The sequence below is a fragment of the Tyto alba genome, unplaced genomic scaffold (genome assembly GCF_018691265.1).
Source record: "Tyto alba isolate M040663 unplaced genomic scaffold, T.alba_DEE_v4.0 Super-Scaffold_19, whole genome shotgun sequence".
Lineage (NCBI taxonomy): Eukaryota > Metazoa > Chordata > Aves > Strigiformes > Tytonidae > Tyto > Tyto alba.
In genome coordinates this window covers 9,886,628-9,906,124 of record NW_024881281.1, presented here as the reverse complement: position 1 = coordinate 9,906,124, position 19,497 = coordinate 9,886,628, and the positions used below count along the sequence as shown (strand labels likewise).

Here is a 19,497-nt window from a genome sequence, read left to right as displayed (position 1 = left end):
GAAAAACAATGAGCTAAGTGTTAGTCTGAGATATAGAGAAAAGGCAGTAGTTTCCACAGCTGATAGTTTACTGGCTAGGGAACTGTCTGTATCATGGAATAATTGCTTATATATGGTATTTGCCAAATTTAGATTGACTGAAATGCAGTAATTAACATACTGGTTATAGTGACTTATTATTATAGAATCTGACTTTCTCGGGTGCTGGAGCTCCATTTTCACATAATAGTGCAAAGGCAATGCATTCTAACCACTTTTGCCATCAGGAATACTTTTCAGCAGATTCATGCTCTTTATGTGTTTTGTCTCCATTGAGCACCTATCCAAAGGTAGCAAAAATGACCATGTGAAAACAAGACTTCAAGAACATACTTTTGTTAGAATTGCACTCATGAACTCATTTCCCTTCAAATTGGGAGAAAAAAGTTTAGTATGGAAAAAAATAAAGTTTTGAAAGTGTTGTGCCTTTGCATGGGCTCTAGTTGGTAAATTACTTTCCTTGACATGTTTTTTTCTTCAGTTGTATTCTACTGTCTCTTGGGCTTCAGGGCATTTTTTTAATTGTCCAATTAAGCCAAGTGTTGAAAGCTTGTATGTCTGAACCAATAGTAGCAAACAAATTGCTCCCAACCCCAGAATGCTAACTGGCAACCTCAGCCTGGTTGAACTGTGAATTTTTACTAATACCAGAGAAATTCTTAGTTCAGACAGGGACACAAGCATATAAGTGGTAGTATCTGCATTACTGCAGCACCATTATGTTGTATTATATACTCATAGTCTTCTGTTGTAAAAAGTGTATCAAAGACTGTACTTAAAGTGAACAGTAAGGATCTAAATTAAGCAAAGAAATTATGTCATAAGGATGCCACTTTAACATGTGTGTAGGAATTAAACTTTTTCTTCAGTATAAGTTAACCTAGTATCTTGAGTCTTAATAACCTGTTCCTTTGAGCACCAAATTTGACTACAAAAATAGTAGGTAGGCTAATAACTGAGTCTTAAACTTAACTGTACTCTTATGTGGGTTTTTAAATTAGCCTTTTCTCTGCTGTTTTTGTCATATATAAGATGGCTGTACTGATTATGAAGAGAAAGCAGGTACATTACATAACCCATAAAACCCCTGTAGCTAAGAAAACTAGCGGTAACCCATTTTTACGGCACGGTGTTATGAACAGTCACTTTATTTTTGTCTTCTCTAACTTGTAGTGATGGCATATTCATGTGTGACCTTTGCATTATTTTGGGCAAGAGAATGTCTGTGAAAGTTGTTGTTTCTCAGGGAACACCGCTCAGAAGACATCAGCTGTCTGAGCCTCCTTTCCCTCAGTTTTCTTTTCTCCCTGTTTGGATTCCCTCTTTCCCAGTAGCTCATCATCTCCTCTGCTGCTCTGTGTGTCTGCTGCCATCTCAGGAGAGTGAGCTATGTAGTGCCAGCCCCTGCTCCCAGCTCCTTGTGGCTCCATGTCAATGTCCTGCTCTGTCCATAGCCCCTGGTAGCTTGTGTCCCCAGCAGGAGAAGAGGAATGGGATGAGTACAGAAGTGGTGTTTTGACTGGCAGAAGAAGGATGATTTGCATTTGCATCCCTGTGGGAAATAGGTTGGTCAGGAAGATTTTATGAAACGGCCTCAGCCCTGAAGCCCTGAGAAGACTGATACTGGCTCCACAACAAACCAGTCAGGCGGTGATTGTTTGGCTCAGGAAATGGCTGGAGACTGTGAGCAGGTGCCTATGAAAACAGCCCAACCTGGTGCAGTGCAGTTATGGAGCAGAAGTTGTTGTTTGTGCATGCTGACTAAAGCCACATCATGGCAGCTGTCTGGTGTCTTGTTCAAGACCAATGAGCTTCCACTTGTTGGTCACAAAGATCTATTCAGAAGGAAAAAAAGTGATTTGTATGATATGATTTGTATGATGCTTTCATCCCTGTCACCTGACACTGAGGAGACAGATAAGGGGCTTTTTTAGGGATCCTTGGCAGAATGACAACAGAACTAAACCATAGTTACAATTAAAGCTTTATTTTTTAATAAGATATTGTAATTGGTATAGCATAGAATTTATTATTAGAATGGCACAGGAATTCTACAAGAAGAATCAATGTCACACACTTTATAAGTAGTGTAATACAGAACTTTCTGGTCTTCTAGACCATTTGCAGATATACATGTCAATATAGCAATCATAGTCTAGTCTAAAAATTATATAAAAGAAGACGAGTCACTCAATCCTCAGGGGAAGCAGAGGATGGTGGGGGTGTCCCTGGCCCCGGGGGGGTCACAGGTCTCACCATCCAGCAGCAGCTCTGGTCCAAGTTCCCCCCCTTAGGACTTGTAACTGCTTGATTTTATGGACTGTGTGCTGTTACACTTCCCTGTTCCGTGCTGGGGGCATCGCTGGCACCGGGCTGGCCGGCTGCCTGGGACCTGCAAGGCTGCTGAGGAAGGGAGTAATCGGCCTCACGCCCAGGAACCTTGAGGCCAACAGGGAGGCGAAGAAGAAATCTCTTTGGTTTGTCTACTTGGTTCACAGGGCCTGAGTGTGAAGGGAAAGGGGAAGAACACGTGACCCACTTGGATATAGAGGATGGCTGCTTGCCTTACATAATGGCACAGGGTCACAGTCCCAAATGACAAGCACACATGACAAAACAGAACCAAAAGCTGGTACTATTCTTTCTACTAAATATGGCATCACTAAGCATCATCGTTGTGCTGTTGTGCTGCTGGAGGAGCAGAACTCAGACTCATGACCGTCTTCAGGTGCGAAACTTTGTCCTGTGAACTCCAAAGTTGTGTGTGTATCAGCCAATAAGCAAAGATGCTCCAGTGATAAAATGATGGAAAAACTGTATTTAATCTTGCGTGTTTGACCAGGATATGCTAATCTACATAGCTGCCACATGTTGGGTTCGGTGTCTAAATTATGACTTAACTCATGTCGTAGGGAATATCAAGGAGACATTTTGGACAGCTGAAACTAAGCTCTTTGGCATCTCAAGAAGACTAACAAAATCCCTGGAGTCATTTGGTGTAATTATGAATCACCATTTAAAAAGTATTGTCCACAAACAGGGGGAGAAATGGATGCTGGACGTTGAATACAAATATACAGCAAGGAGCAAACTACTGTATGCACCCGTTGTAAAAGATTGCTTTGGGGTTGTCAGTGCTTAGTGAAAATTCCTTGAAAACAAGTTTTCATCCCATACACATACCAAATTCTGCGCTGAATATCAAGATTTTTTTTTAGAAAATGAAACTGGCAAAAAACTAATCCTATATCCAAATGGAATCTATAGATTGGGGGCAGATAATGCAAGCATTGCAGTTCTTCATGCCAATACACGGTGTGTATTTTGTAGCAAGAGGAAAATTCACTGGTTCAGTGGGCTTTTGTATAGTTTAAATATTCTGTCATTTTTTAGAATTAATTTTCCTAGTTTCAGGTTGAATCTGTATTTCTTCTGCACAGTGTTTTCTGGGTTACCTGAAAATTCAGGATGGTTATGCATGCTATAAGCTGAACAGCTGAAAATATAACCAAAATAATCAGTGAATGTTGTTTTTGTTCTGTGTCACTTTCAAATACAGTGAAAGAAGAGTGGTATGCCAGAATCACCAAACTGAGAAAGATGGTAGATCAGCTCTTCTGTAAAAAGTTTGGTGAGTACACTATTACTGTTTTTTCTTTTATAGTTTTATATTTCTTGAAGATTGCTTTATTTCCTTTGAATGTCCACATGAATGAGACCTTCGATCAGTTTTTTCAAATATTTTAAATCCTGGCAGTTGAGTGAAAAATAATGTATTACTTTACTGCTAATACAACAAGGTAAATTCATAGTTAAAAATGTATAAGTCTTATATGTACAGCTGTTCTAATTGCTCTCAATTCCTTCCTATTGGGTTTGTGTTGTTTTGTTTTTGTTTTTTTTTTTTTTTCCATTGATGGTGAATAGAACAACCATTTACTGATTTATATCCATTGCAGTATCATTAAAATTAGTATTAGAACATTTCTGGGTGAATTTTTATGTTCTCTCCAATATTAAAAAAAAAAAAGCACCAACTTCATACGAGCTAGAATAAAATGTTGCATGATGTTCTATAATAGATTAAAAACTTTGGATAAAACCACTGTGAAGAATGCCCCAGTGAAGAACCCAGTAATCTTTAGTCAAGTGTTGTGACTGCCCAGCAGCACCATGATACAATATGGTAATTTTTTATGGTTTTGGTGTGCAAAGACTCGGTCTTTGTTGGGTTTAGATATCCTGCATTGTCTTGGGTTCTAAGATCATGATTGCAACAGCCTGAAAAATTGGTACCTTAGCTAGCTACTAATAAAGGTTGATGGCTGAACTGTCTAGTTACTGGATGTATTTTGTTCTAACAGCTGAGGCCTTGGGGAGCACTGAGCCTAAATTAGTTCCATACCAGAAATTTGAGGCCTATCCTACTGACCTCTGTGTTGAAGGGCTGCCAGACAACATCCCCTTTAGGAGTCCCTCCTGGTACGGAATCCCTCGCCTCGAAAAAATAATTCAAGCAGGCAACAAAATAAAATTTGTGATCAAAAGGTAAGTGTTTGTTTTAACACCTAAACTTATTCAAGTTTGGGGTTTTTTTTAAGAAAGAGGCCAAACAAACTCCCTTTGTGTCATCAAGCACTTGGTTTCATTAAGTCATGAAGCATTCGGTCTCTAGTTATCAAATAGGTAGATTAAATATTCTGCATTATAAAGTGGGTATTTGCAATCCGGACAAGTCTTCCAGAATATCTTTGTAGCATGTTCACAAGTGTGAAATACATAATAGAAAAATCCAAACTTTTCAGTTCATGGCATAATAAGTAGTAGTACTTAATTTATGTGAAGAATGGGCAGAATATTTGTTTTCTGGTTGCAGGCCAGAGCTGCTAACTCTCACCTCAACCGAAGTTATTCAACCCAGGGTGAATGGCCCAGGTAAGACAGGTGCTGTCTCCAAGTGGAAATGGAAGGGTTTGGTGGGGAAACACATTTGGATCAATGCGACATTTTTCAAGAAGTAACCCTTCTGTGATGAGTGTGCTTTTTCATGAGCTCTGAAAAGAATAAATAGATCATTATGACCATGTATGGCTTTCTGGATTGTGGTGCAGTCCATCTGTCTTCAAGTAACTAGAATGGATCACCTTCACAGCCTGGGAGAATGGGAGTTACTATCCTGGCATGAACCAAAGCTCTGGAGTCCCTTAGCATTTCACAGCTGACTCTGTTGGGCTTTTTTCAGGCCTCCGTTGGTAAGGAATTGCAATGACTTCTTGAAAGCATGAAATGCCTTTAACACAGGAGAAGAATCAGATTGGGTTTTATTTCTGAATGCTCTGAATTGGAGTGTATTGCCCTTTCTTGCTACAGAAGTGTGTAATCCAGATCTTGCTAGGTTTTTTTAGGAGTAGGAAGTTGCTTGTAGTAGTAATGCAAACAGAGATCCTGGGCTTCCTAAGTTTTTCCCCACACACATTTCACTGGATAAACAAATCACAGCTTAAGGAAATAATTGTGTTGAGCTTGCTGCAGGAAAAAAAAGGGAAAGATTATGATTTAATAATCATGTAATCAGTAGTCATCTTACATCATCACAACGTATTGTGGATTTTGTTTGGATTTTAAGAAAAGGCTCATATTCAGCAAGAAGGAAACTCACTAGAAGAGGCTGTTCGATATGAAGCAGAAAGAAAAGGCAACATCAACTTTTAAATTTTTTTTTCTTTGTTTTGTTGCCAAAACCCTGTTTGACATAAAATTTGATAATATAACTGACAATTTGATAATGAAAGTGCCAATGTTAGCAGTAAAAAAACAGCTAGTAACATCCTCTTTCTGAAAGAACTGACATCCAGTGGTCATGATTCATAAAATTCAGACTGTTTGAATGTTAAGAATAACATTTCTTTCTCTGTACTAGTTACTTCACTGTATTTTTCACTAACTTACTGGTGAATCTGGTATTACCAGTGCCCACAAAGCTTACCAGGGTCCAGGGTTTGATGTCAGATAGTCAAACAGAGCAAATGTTCTCTTGGGCTTAGACCCCAGTGAAAACCATTTTCCCAGGCAAAGGCCAAGGATCTCCTTACTGCAGATGCAAATTTTATGTTGCTAAAGAATATTAGACCTTTTTTAACGTAAAATATTATTTTGTTGCAAAGTAGTAATCCTGTGCCCTCAATAGATAATCTGTAAACAACATTTTAACTTTGTAAAGTTAATCAGTCTAATTCCTTTGCCAGTAGGACTACTACATGTGAATAAATATAAACACACATGCAGGTGTTAAATACCTGTGAAATCTATCAAATAAATAGGCCAGAATGCAAAAAATATTAATGCATCTTGCCTTGAAAATATAAGAAGCTATAAATAAAGAAGGTCAGGTAATTCATTAGTCAAAAATATGATTTGGAAACAGAAAATCTCTGTACAGCTTCCTTCATGCATGCTTTCCACAACTCTAAATGGTTTTAGCCTAGTAGCAGCTAATTGTTATTTGTGGGTTATGATGAAAAGTAATGAATTACAGAATCACAGACTGGTTTGGGTTGGAAGGGACCTTAAAGCCCCTCCAGTGCCACCCCCTGCCCCAGGCAGGGCCCCCTTCCCCCAGCCCAGGGGGCTCCCAGCCCCGTCCAACCTGGCCTTGAACCCTTCCAGGAAGGGGGCAGCCACAGCTGAACAGAGCAGGACTGAATTTTTTTTCTTTTTTTATATTAATCAAAACATTTCGGAAAGCACCCTGGAACAGAAGGTGAGGGTTTAAAAAACAGTTACTCTTATGCACTATGATTAATCAGTTCTGACTTTGTAAGAGCTACTAGAATAATTCCTTCCTGCATCTAAAGTCTCTAAAGAACAAGTTCTCCCACTTGGGCCAATGTTTGAAATTTGTAACTACATTTAAACAGATTTTCCATTATGTAGACAGAATTATGTGTATCATTTAAGCTGCCATTAATAATCATTACTCAGTGTGTATCCTTGTCTACTCACATGTGATTGTGTTGATAGTTTACAAGTTCTTGTGTTGAAATAAATGTGTTCAAACATGACTCTATCTAGGTAGTACTCTGACAGATATCCATTTCTGGGTTTCAGTGAAAGAAGATTGGAATGTCAGGATCACAAAGCTAAGAAAGCAAGTAGAAGAGATATTTAATACCAAGTTTGGTAAGTCAAATGTTAAATGAACTGTTTTGTAATGCTGCTGCATTTTAAAACTCATCTGTAAAGAGAGTTTTAAATCCTACCGTACTTATTTAAACATCAGAAATGTACTAGGACAGATATGGAAGTTTTGACTCCTCTTACCTACTTTTTGCAGACTTTTCCCTATAACTGACCAATTGCTTTATAGCAATATCCTAGGCCGTAGTTTTTTCCAGTTGTGTGACAAAAGATGATATGTGCACAAAAAGCTTTTGGATGAAAAAAGTTCTCAGAAGAAAATGTTAGGCACTGCAGGTTTAGATGGTATCTGTAACAAGATGGACCAAGTCCCCATTTGCAGTTATTCTACAGAAAATAATAGAAAATATATTTAAATATTTCTCCTGGGTTTTTTTTATTATCTCTGAGTAGCAGAGCTTCTGTAAGCCAAGTTTCTTAAAATCACTTGAGATAAAATACCACCCATTTGAGTGTGTAAACTGTCATCAAATCTTTATTTTCAGCCCAAGCTCTGGGGCTTTCAGAAGCAGTGAAAGTTCCCTATCCTGTATTTGAATCAAACCCTGACTGCTTGTACGTCGAAGGCTTGCCAGAAGGAATCCCCTTCCGGAGTCCCACATGGTTTGGAATTCCGCGCCTTGAAAGAATTGTCCGTGGGAGTGGCAAAATCAAATTTGTTGTCAAAAAGTATGTTTCTAACTCAGTTATTTTTATTCCTGATTTGAAGTTACTTGATTTTTCTTCTCAGCAACTTTAGGCTTTAAACACTACCTAAAATCTGTTTTCATGAAACAGAAAGAGCATTTTGCACATATGTTTTTTATCTCATAAAAGGATATACCTTCCTTATGAAATTTCTATAGAAGTATAAATTGCATGTTTCATGTATCAAGGGTCTAGGGGGAAAAATGGCCTTGTACAGGGAAGCTTTTTTTCCTTTTTTTCCTTTTTTTTTTTCTTGAAATAAACACAGAAGAAAAATACAGACTAGAAAATGTAGCTCTATGTTTTCTAACTTCTTGTGCTTATATTAGAGTCACTCGTGCTTCTAGTGGAAATTTATTACAGAGAGCTGATGTTATGTGAATTGGAATTCAACTGAATCCCAAGAAATTTGTAACATTTTGCTGCATTATTTTTCTTGCTTGTGTAATTGATTGTATTGTGTTCTCTTCAACTTTTAGGCCTGAGCTTGTCACTTCCTATTTGCCTCCAGGACTGGCTAGTAAAATAAACACTAAAGGTAGATAATTAAGTTTTATTTGCTGCCGTCAATTCATAAATACTTACTTTCTGCTTCCTTAGCAGACTGAGCGATCTTTGTGGTTGAAAAATATGAGTATTGCAAACAAAAGGCATTATTTAAGATCATCTGGCATAGTAGCCTCTAAATCTGGTATTATTTGAAGAAGTTACTCAAAGCATACTTTTACGTACCTTTTTTACTTAAAACTATTCCAATACAGAAAATGTAATTTACTCAATTTCAACAATTTTTATTTTGCTATTAAAAGCCTAAACCATATTTAACATATAGGTGCAAACTGATGTAAGTAACAATGAAGTTTTGTAAGAAAAGAAAAAGAAAGTCTTTTAAATTACCTAAAGGTTCAGAAGTTAATAATTTTGTTATTTAGATAATTAAAAGTACCAAAAGTCTCCCACACACTTAGAAACAACAGTCTTCTGGTCTTCTGTTCTGAATTAATGGAGTGAAAATTTAGATGTGATATCTGCTTTTTTTCAGGAGTATTAAACCTACTTTTGCAGGCTGTGAGCATCACTGTATTGTTCAGATTTTACAATGCAGACTGTACTTAGTACAGACACAAGTGATTCTTCAGTCTGTTGGAATTTTGAGAATACATTTGTTTTTTCATTAGCTGTGCAGCATATACGTTACAGGGGTTTGTGCGTTACACCTTGTATTGTATTGACTTTCAGCAATGAGTCCAAAGAGTTCAAAAAGGTCACGAAGTCCTGCAGGCAATTCAAAGATCCCAGAGATTGAAGTTACTGTTGAAGAAGGTATAGAGGAAATACCATTAAATATTCTTCTAATGTTCTTTTATTCTTCTAATGTTTTCTGTTCTTCTCAGTTTTCATTGCCCATAATTAACTTATACATGCACCTCATGTAGCAACCACATTTTCATTTCAGGACTCCAGATACATTTTATCTATATTTCTTTAATATAGAAACAGTTTTATTTTTTGTTTCTGAATAATACTGGATTCTGTGCAGATGATGGTTATGTAAGATGTTAGAGTGTGACAGCTTGTTTGGGCTTTTATTCCAAATAGAGATGTGGGAACTGGCGTAGTCCTGAGCAGAGAAATGACAGATGTGATCAATAGTATCAAATGCTTAAACACAACCCTGAAGAACTTCTTAAGGGTTTTTTTTTTATTCTACCCTTGATTCAGAAGTTGAGTTTTCTCTAGTAATCAAGTTTGATGCATTTTTCTTTTTGTATGATGGCTTGCTTCTGCTCTCTGCATGTATCTGTGTAATGTCTTTTTACAGGTCCTAATAAGCCACAAACAACAGATGTTCGAACTAATTCTCAAACCAATGGGTCCAATATGGGTTTCAAGCCACGAGGAAGAGAGTTTTCTTTTGGTAAATGTGGGAATTCGCACATAATCATTCTATTAATGTTGTTATTGAAATTTCTGGTGATTACATATCAGAGATATTTTTTATTCATATTTTATTCTACAGTTAGTGAATAACTGAATTTCTTGTTTTCATGTACATTCAGTTCTTCATCATGTAGAATAATCTGCATCGCAGAGATCCTGGATGGTGTATGGAGAATCCTGTACAAATGCAGCATAGGTCCATTAGATCTTATTAATTTGGGCTCAGGATCAGTCCTTTTAGAGTTTTGCTACTCTGTTATTTCACAGTGCTGCAGACCCTTGAAGGACTTGTCTGGTGCACAGTACTACCAGAGTGCATAAACCCAGCCGAGATCTGATGTTGTGCGTAAGCTTAATAAGCGCTCCACAAACTTGAAATATTGAGCATCACTGTTCAGAGATATCCAAGTGGTATGTAGGAACTAGGGAGGATTCCAAGCAACATTAGTAAGCCATGATCTATTGGAGCTGATTTTGCAATATTGCAAAATCTCTCCAGTTCTGGAAAATCAGTAAAGGAAAAGCCAGACAGGACTGGGAGCCATGTAGTTGTGTTCACGAGCATTGGGCTGGAGCTTTTTAGCTGTGGAGGACCAGGCCTATGTGCAGTGCTGTAACACAGAAATCTTGCGTTGAAAGCAGGGTCAATTTGCAACCCGGATAAATTCCTCATAGTCAAGTGAGATGAATGACTGTATTCACAGTAAGTGTAAGCAGATCCCAAGTTTCATGAAACCTTTTTTTCAGCATCCTTGCATTCTGAGTTTATTTGCTTATATTTATATAGGAGTTTTATTGTTATTTGCTTTATTATATTTGTCCCCAGTGCTTTCTTTTTAGCCATATGGTCATAAAAAGTGAAACAAAGAAATTCTTTACTCCTGCTTAGCCAGTTTAGAATGAATATAAGATACTAATTTGGTATGACTGCTCCTTCTGGCATGGGCAGTATTCATACTCACAGTTGTGTACAATTTTCTTGATCTTGCTTGTTATTATTATACCTTTGCTTTTTTAAAAATAAAAGATTTACAACTTTTTTAAACTTTCAACTGAGTTTTTAGTTTTGTAGACAAGCTATGGACCACTTACTGCAGCCACAAGTGAACTGGTGCAGGAATTGCCACTGATCACTGTCAGAAACCAAATACCTAACTAGATGAACATGTAATCTTACCCACTGAAGTTTACATTATAACGGAGTTTATAGTTCTGAGGAGAGGGGCATGTGTTTCAGTGCTATGTCACTGATCACATGAAGAACTTTCTGCCCACTGTTTTGGGTACTGGTTCAGATGAGTAAATTTTATGCTGCCTGATACTGTAAATTTGGATCACTCTTGGATTAATTTCAATTTTAATCACCCTTGCTTTATCTAGAAGCTGTATCTTTCAAAGCTTTAGAAAAGTGAGGATTGATGTGGATATAGGATTAGTCTGCAGCAGAATGTTTCAGTGCCATCTGCAGAATGAAAGCCATTTTGCTCATTTTACTGTCATAGTAAATCAGTTATCAAGCATAATAATTTATTAAACATTTAGTAAAATATTCTTCAAGGACTAGTTCATTGTGTGAGTGTTGATTTAATTCTTCCAATTTCCTCCTGGCAGAGGCGTGGAATGCCAAAATTACTGACTTAAAGCAGAAGGTCGAAAATCTTTTTAATGAAAAATGTGGTAAGTTTATTGATGTTGTTTTACTGAGATGTCTTTCTTATGAACATGCAGTTAGACACACGAGAGAGAGGATCATATGTTTATACCAAAGGTCCTGCAGTCCTTGTGCACTCTAGGCAATTTATTTGAGTTCGTTCTCGTGTAGGTTACTTGCATTTCTGTGTCACATTTCCACTAGTTATTTGGGTTTGGAAACAGAGAAGTTGTGGTTGGATTGCTACTTCTTTAATGACCCGGAGACATAGTGACTTCGCATCCTGGCACATCTTTTTAAGCTTTCTTCACTCAGCTTATGAATGACATATACAACACTTTGTATGACTTCAGCCTCTGCATGACTCAATAAATTATGTACGGTATCTGGAGAGACATTCTTCATTGTATCCCAGCGCTGCTTCTGGTGTAGGCTGTTTGGAAGCTTATGACTTTTGGAAGTACTGACTTCTCATTACTCTAAATGCAGTTTTTGGAACAAGACCACTAATCTCACCTGCCCTTGGTGCTGTTCTCTTGCAGAGACAGAGACTGTATGTATTGCCTGTAACGAAGTGGAGTACAAATGCAATAATCTTGTATGCAGACCAAGCCAGTGGCATGAGCTGGCTGCAAATTATTAATTTTCAACTGTGAATTATGATCAGATTTACTGCAAAAGAATGAGTTATGTTTGAAACTGTTAATTTTCTTTCCTGCCTACTCATAGCTGTCACCAAAAAAGGCAAAGCCCACTGGTTCTACCTAATCTAGTATGTGCCAACAGTATTATATACTGTTTATACCTGGGTTTTTCCTTATATGCACGTCAGTTATCTATCTGGTAGTTTATTTGCTGTGTTACATTTCAGGGGAAGCGCTGGGGCTGACTGAACCAGTGAAGGTGCCATTTGCGTTGTTTGAATCCTTCCCGGAGGTTTTTTATGTGGAAGGACTACCCGAGGGGGTGCCGTTCCGCCGACCTTCAACTTTTGGAATACCAAGACTAGAGAAGATCCTGAGAAACAAATCTAAGATAAAGTTCATTATTAAAAAGTAAGACTCCTGTATGTCTTCGATAATCTATTCTATGAGAATTGAAATGTAGACCAAAAAATGAAATTGTGTTGCCGAGTTACTCAGTTACTCAATAAAATACACACTGGAATATTTTCTGTGAATGAGGAAATTGTCAGATAGCTCTTGTAGGGGTGGAGCAAGATACAGTAATCTCTTTGTTCTGAAAGACACTCACAACGTGCTTGGGGAGGAAGAGCAAGTCCAGATTTCTTAGCCTGTTTCCGTTTTCCCATTACTCCTTTAGTTCCCACTGTGTGGAGTGCTTATGGATTACTCATGACATTTGCTGACCGTGTACTAAGAGCTGAGAAGTGGAGATTCATATTTTGGGGGTTGTAAGAATTAATTTTTATTGTCTAGAATATGTTTAGATACCCATGTGCCAGTGTAGAAACAGTGGCAAGAGAAGTTGTGGAGCCTCTCAGCCATTGCATTCTTAGCTGTCTCTTTGGCTGAGAGGATATCACTTAGTTCTTGTCTTCAATAAATTAATATTAGGAAATAGCATTTTCTTTAATGTTGATGAACGTAATTTTATTATTGTAAATGAAATGTTCAATCTGTTTGCAGGCCTGAGATGTTTGAGGCAGCTCTTAAGGAAAGTTCTGCTAGAAGCCCCCAAAGTGAGTTTTGCAACTGCTTAATGTTCTAGATAACAGTCTTTTTCAAGGATTAAATACAATTCAGGAGAGCTGCACGTTGTTGATGAATTCCTGAAAGGTTCCTTCTACATTGTGGATGGTTTGCTTGTTTGTTTTTAGGATGGGAAAAGCACTTACCAGTTACAGTTTTAAGTATAGGTTTAGCGAGGGAGTATTAAATTTTTTCAGTTATTCACAGTAATCATGCCTGTAATATACTCTTCACTTCCTTTTATCAAAATGTAACAAGTAATGTGTGATTGACAGAAGTAATTCAGGTCTAGAGATAAATTATTGGCTCCTAATACATAGGTCATCTAAATGGCAAGTGCTCCACAGATAGGAGTGCAAAAAGTCTGTAGAAAATTGTGTCAGGCAGGTCATGGATTAAACGTTTAGAGACATAGTATTATCTATTACTATGGGTTGGCAAAGGTCTGCTGAGTTACTTGAACTATGCTAGTTTGTGCCACTGGACAGTGTGGCTCAGAAATATAACTGTAAGGGATTTATTTTGTGAATGTACACAGTGAACACATGGATCAGTAGGTGTTACTGAATTAACTGCAAGTGCTATGATATTTCTGTTGATATCAAATTACATCATCCACGTACTCTTTTTTGTTTGTTTGTTAAAAATCTTCTTAGAAAACCAGCTAGATAAAGATTAACAGTAACTTTAATCTAGCTCTTTCTCCTTTTGGGTTGGAAAGACAGAGTAGTGTGAACCTTCAATAAATGTTTCTCATTGGAAGCTGCTCCCATTTTGAAAATGGAGCTGGGTCTGCTTTGGAAACTTTGCAAATGTCTGTTTTGCAATATTTTCTTTATATATGACTGTCAAGATTTTGGGTTCTCTACAAATGCTTTTTAAATTCATTCTCTTTTAGAAAAAAATGATTTATCTAATACAGCAAATACAGCAAGCACCACAACAAACACAGGGGTGAACACAGCTGCAGGTGTTGAAGATCTTAACATAATTCAAGTAACTATACCAGGTGTGTATACTGTCTGGTTTCACATCATACTTTTTGTGCTTATATTCTTCATGACACTTGTTTAGTCTGATAGTTTTTCCTACAGTCAAGCTGGTTGACTGAAATACAACTACAGTCAACAAAGAGCATAATTTAACATTCCGGTTTTGCTGATATGTTAAATATTTTCTAACACTCATGAATATCTATTCAGTGACATCTCTAGAATATTCTTGGTCCAGCCCCTAATTAAGAACTATCCATATTTTTCCGTGCTTTTTTGCTCATGCAAGAAATTAAATACTGATTTGCTATTTTCTTGGCAACTGCAAGAGATCAGTACTCAGAATTGAATAACCATGCAGACTGAACTGCTTTGTCTTAAAGCTGATTACTACTTTCCTGGGCATATATTACATTCATGAGGAACGTTGCGTGCTATGGCCATCAACTGAATGGTCATTTTGATGCTACAAAATGAGTACATTTCCTAATGTTACTGCTAAAACTAGGAGCAAAGGCAGTGCCTGTTTTGAAGCACTCGGGTATACCTGCTTTGAGTAAATATGCAATGATAAAAAAGCTTCAGGGAAAAAATAGTCTGCTTAATCCTGATGCTATTCTAACAATTTCTTCCAGATGATGAAAATGAGCGACTGTCAAAAGTAGAAAAGGCCAGACAATTGAGGGAACAAGTGAATGACCTTTTTAGCCGGAAATTTGGTAATTGCTTCTTACTCCCCATTTTACATAGGTGTGAATGCAATTACTTCATATTGAAGTTACTGAATCATCACAGTGAACAAGATACATGATCATTAAAATGAACAAATTTGAGAATTGTATATGAATGTTGTGCTTTGACTTCAGAAGGACTCTTTTATAAGTGATGTATGTTGTTCGGGTTTTTTAGACAAAAAGTCCTAGGAGTGTATGTTTGCATATGCATCCCTTCCTGTTTCTTTTTCTGTAAACATGGATGAAATAAATTACCTGAGTTTCTTTATTTGAAATTCCTTCACTAGTGCTGTTTTGAATTGCTTTTCATGGCATTGCAGGAAACACTTTTTTTCCCTTCATATAGATATTTCCTTAGATAGCCTGCTCTATACCTTTTTTCAGGAAAACCAGAATCTGTGGTTTTTTATATGGTGAGCTGTCAGAGTTGAAGTTGTAACTAGCACTTTTATAGTGATGTTCATGAGTATAATCCAAACCATCTATTTCTAACATTGTAATTGTTCCATTGTCAAACGAAGGTTTGTATTTCAGATCTGATAGAAAGCTTGGGTTTGCATTTAGTTTCTTAATTATCTGAGGACTTTTTCTTCAATGTAATCATAAATATGTACCCCTGAAAATAAACATGACCTGTCTCACTTAGGTGAAGCCATTGGTATGAATTTTCCTGTGAAAGTCCCATACAGAAAAATCACTATCAACCCTGGCTGTGTGGTGGTGGATGGGATGCCTCCTGGTGTGACATTTAAAGCTCCCAGTTATCTGGAAATCAGCTCGATGAGGAAGATTTTGGAATCAGCAGAGTTTATAAAATTTACTGTAATTCGGTATGTAGTTGCCATTGATTAGACTGTACAGATGTGAGAACAGCCCTGGGGCTTGAATAAATTGAGATTTGAAAGAGTAGAAGTTGCAGTGCATCTTTAAATAGTGGAAGACGTTGGCTCTTTTGGATAACAATATTTCAGGTCAAATGAAGCCCAGATGTTCATAGCATGAATGAAGGTGGTAGCTCTTTGGAGGACACATCTGATTTAGTGTGATAAAGGGCACATTATTAATACTGCATATTACAGCAAGCTGTCTTGAGTTGAAATCTATTCATATTATATAACAGAGTCCTAAGTGTTGTGAGCCTTCCTCTCCCATTTATAAGATCAAGTTTTGAGGCAAGCCCAGAGTTTGTTGGCTCTTAACAGTAAATAGTACATTTGTAGTAGCATTACTATTAATGTTTTTTAATTACTTCAGTTGTGTTAAGAATCCTGAGTCAAGGTCAACTCTTTGATAATTTATTTTTTTTCCCCTACAAAATTAGTTTATCTACAATATTTAAAAATACAGTATTGTCCAATTATGATGTAAGTGAATTTTTTTCTGTATGTGTATATTTCCATAGACAGATATACACACATGTATGTACAAAGTATATTTGTATGCATGAAGCAGAATAGATGAAACTTTGGAATCATACTAAGGAGGAGTTCAGGAATTGAAAATAAAAATGTATCAGTTTATCTTCTCAAATCATTGACTGCTTCACAGGAGTCTAAAAGCTTCAATTTTAAGAGAGAGAAATTTCTTAAATACATTTTACTAAGGGTTGGAATTCTCAAGCCTTAATCATTAAGTGTTCTAATTGAAAGGACTCTTGCGTGATACGTTTTGTTTAATTGAGCTCTGAATAAGAGGTGGATCCCTTGTTGATTAGTGGTGACCAAGGGAAGGATTTACATCGTTCTGTGTATGTTACTTTTCAAAATGCTAACGAAGAAAACACAGAGCCTGAAAGCTACTGTGATGGTTCTTTCCATTTTGTTCAACTTTCTGTACATTTTTTGGCATCATCTCTGTTACAAAAGGTTAGGTGAAACTGCCTTGGGAGGGAGACCCCATACAGTGTATTTTAGAATCAGTAAATATATTTTTATTTTCTTTTTTTTACAGACCATTTCCAGGACTTGTGATTAACAATCGTAAGTATTTGAGACACTGATGGCAAATGTATTTTTGTAACTCAACAAGATTCTTTGTCTTAGTGGCAGAGGCTCCACAGTGGTTAAGTTCTATGTATAACTCTTGTCTATTGTCTGTCTTGTTAAGATTTCCTGACTAAACATGAATGTGCAATTAACTTGAGAGCAGTGTGATAAATTTACAAAACAATGTAAGATTAGCATTAACTGTGCTATGAAAAGACAAGGTATTGGTTTTGTATTTATCAGCTGCAGAGTCCCAAGGAGATTTAGGACCCTGACTAAGCAATAGACTTACATGGGAGTGCCTGTATTTTAGGTGCATATCCATTGCAGTAGCAGTTACTAAGAAAGAGCTTTCCAGTAGCTGCACAACAGTGTTCCAGTGAAAAATTCTGCATTCTACCGAAACTGTAACGGTTTAGAGAGGCAGAGTGTAATTATCTAAAGTGCCATGGCCAGTTTGGCCATGTTAATTAAATTGTTTTGGGAGGGTGAGAAAGTTCTTAGTATTCACTTGCCTAAAATAATTGTGACCTGGTTTTTCAGATCTTATTTAGGAGAAAAAACAGACTGCAAAACACTGTCGTTACAGTGTCCTTTGTTCCATGTTCCTTCTGAGCCAATGTCAGATCAGAAATTCAGAGGCCAAATAACCTACTGTCATTGATTTGCCCTTACTCAGCCTGAGCCTTAGTGACCCAGTGTTTGTTCATTTGCATCCAGCCATCAGTATGTTCCAGCTATCATGCTGAGGTCTATGAACTGCAAGTATGAAGTGTTTCCAGGAAGATATTACAGCTAGTAACTGACACTGAGCTGCTCACTAGTCTTAGGCAACACCTTCTTAGGTGGGAAAGAAACCCCTTTGTAAGAGGAAACCTTCCAGGCAGATAAGTGTGTAATAATAGCTTTTCCAGGAAATTGCATCAGAAATTTAAAAATCTGTTAAATTGTTGTCTATCCAGCATTACTGTCAGCATGTGTTGGGACTGGGGCTAGCTAGTATGCTCAGTAAGAGCAACACAGATGCCCAGTCATCTTCCATCACTGGAAGAGCGGATTGGTCATTGAACATGTGGGGTTTATGCATTATCCATGTCCATTAATTATGATCAAAATGATCTGCTATTGAAAGATACCAAGGTGAATGAAAGGCTCTGAGCCTATTGCTTATAGGTACGATGCTTTATTCTTCTTCTGAAGAACGTGTAGGAACTTAAAAAGAAATTTTTGGTGCTTGCAGGCAAGATAGGGAGTGTTTTTTCTGTAACAAAAAAAATTGAACTGCAGCTCAACTACAAGTGTTAGTAACCTGTTCATGCAACAAGCTTCGGGATTTGCAGATTCAAGAAGTGAGATTGCTCTTATGTTACATGTGGACAGTTTTCATTGTGATGTTAAACAGTGATCATGTCTAATCTTAGAGCTGGTGGAAAAAGCTGAAGCAGAATCACCAGCAGCAGCACCAGCAGCAGCACCAGTACTACCAGGTGATGCCGAGCGTGACGCGTGTTGTTGCAGGAGGGGTGGGGTATGGAGTTCTCGATCTTATTGGCAGATGATATTAGTAGTCATGTCGTGGGTATGCATTGCTCATGATGAGCCATTTTATTTTGACAGATGGTGTATGATGGTGCCTTTTATAGCTATTAAATATTAATAAATTAATAGAAAGAGCCATTGCTTCATTCAAGCTGTCATTGGCGTGTTCCTTGATTTGATTTGTGCAGATGATGAGTGAGCTGAAAAGGAGGATTAGAAGGGGCAATGTATAAAGCCAATTCAGTATCAATTTATTGATGTCTGCTTAACTCAAAGTATGTGTGTGTCTGCGCCAGATAGATGTTCGGCCAAGTGAATTTTGCCTGTATAACATATAAGAACCTAGAATGGGGTCATGGTGGAATTCCTGCCCACTGCACAGCTCTGTAACCCCTGCTAGACTGTGTCTAGACTGCACACACATCACCTTAGACTGAATGGAGAACTTAGCTTTATGCTATGAATAGCTAAAGAAAATGTAGTTGAGCAACTTCCTTTTGACCCAGTATAGTTCCTAAATGTTTGCAGACATTTTAAACATGTGTATCCTGATTTGGTGTAGTTCAGGAAAGACTTCTGCAATTGACTGAAAAATTTGTTACTCAGAGAAACTGGGAAACTAAGAGAAAACATTCAATAAATGTTTTAGGAGTAAGGGACACTTGTGGTGGAAATAATTACAAAGGAAACCACTGGCTTTTCTGTTTACATTTGGAGGTGGTGGGAAGGAGGAAAACAGCTGCTGATGGTCAGGGAACTTGCTATAGTCAGTCTGTTCTTAACGCACCCACAGTGTTAAAAAGGTTAAATGGCTTTCCCAGCACCTGTCCATCTATAATCCATTAACATAGATAACAGAAGAATCATTATGGAATTAAAACATACTTCTTGCCCTCTATTCTGCACCTTCCCACTCTGCCCCAAAATACATATACTCGCTATTGAAGACAATACTAACCAGAAGTGATGACTTTTTTTTAAATACAGTTTTATATTTAAGCGGTTTAAGTAAAGCTGTTT

The 19,497-nt window shown here is 37.3% G+C and overlaps 1 protein-coding gene across 8 annotated transcripts in view; it reads left to right on the top strand.

Annotated features, from left to right (window-relative positions):
- Window positions 1–19,497, top strand: part of GTF2I (general transcription factor IIi) — an 80,115-nt gene that overhangs the window by 54,883 nt on the left and 5,735 nt on the right. For 7 of the 8 annotated variants that reach the window (XM_042791330.1, XM_042791334.1, XM_042791336.1 and 4 more), the window contains 16 exons: window positions 3,599–3,670; window positions 4,404–4,587; window positions 4,916–4,974; window positions 7,147–7,218; window positions 7,722–7,905; window positions 8,403–8,461; window positions 9,163–9,246; window positions 9,746–9,841; window positions 11,476–11,541; window positions 12,387–12,570; window positions 13,165–13,217; window positions 14,126–14,236; window positions 14,855–14,938; window positions 15,600–15,783; window positions 16,904–16,932; window positions 18,360–18,425. In XM_042791330.1, coding sequence (XP_042647264.1) covers window positions 3,599–3,670; window positions 4,404–4,587; window positions 4,916–4,974; window positions 7,147–7,218; window positions 7,722–7,905; window positions 8,403–8,461; window positions 9,163–9,246; window positions 9,746–9,841; window positions 11,476–11,541; window positions 12,387–12,570; window positions 13,165–13,217; window positions 14,126–14,236; window positions 14,855–14,938; window positions 15,600–15,783; window positions 16,904–16,932; window positions 18,360–18,425 — 1,587 coding nt within the window. Of the gene's footprint in view, window positions 1–3,598; window positions 3,671–4,403; window positions 4,588–4,915; window positions 4,975–7,146; window positions 7,219–7,721; window positions 7,906–8,402; window positions 8,462–9,162; window positions 9,247–9,745; window positions 9,842–11,475; window positions 11,542–12,386; window positions 12,571–13,164; window positions 13,222–14,125; window positions 14,237–14,854; window positions 14,939–15,599; window positions 15,784–16,903; window positions 16,933–18,359; window positions 18,426–19,497 lie in introns of those variants that run through there. The other variant, XM_042791338.1, reaches the window with a different exon arrangement.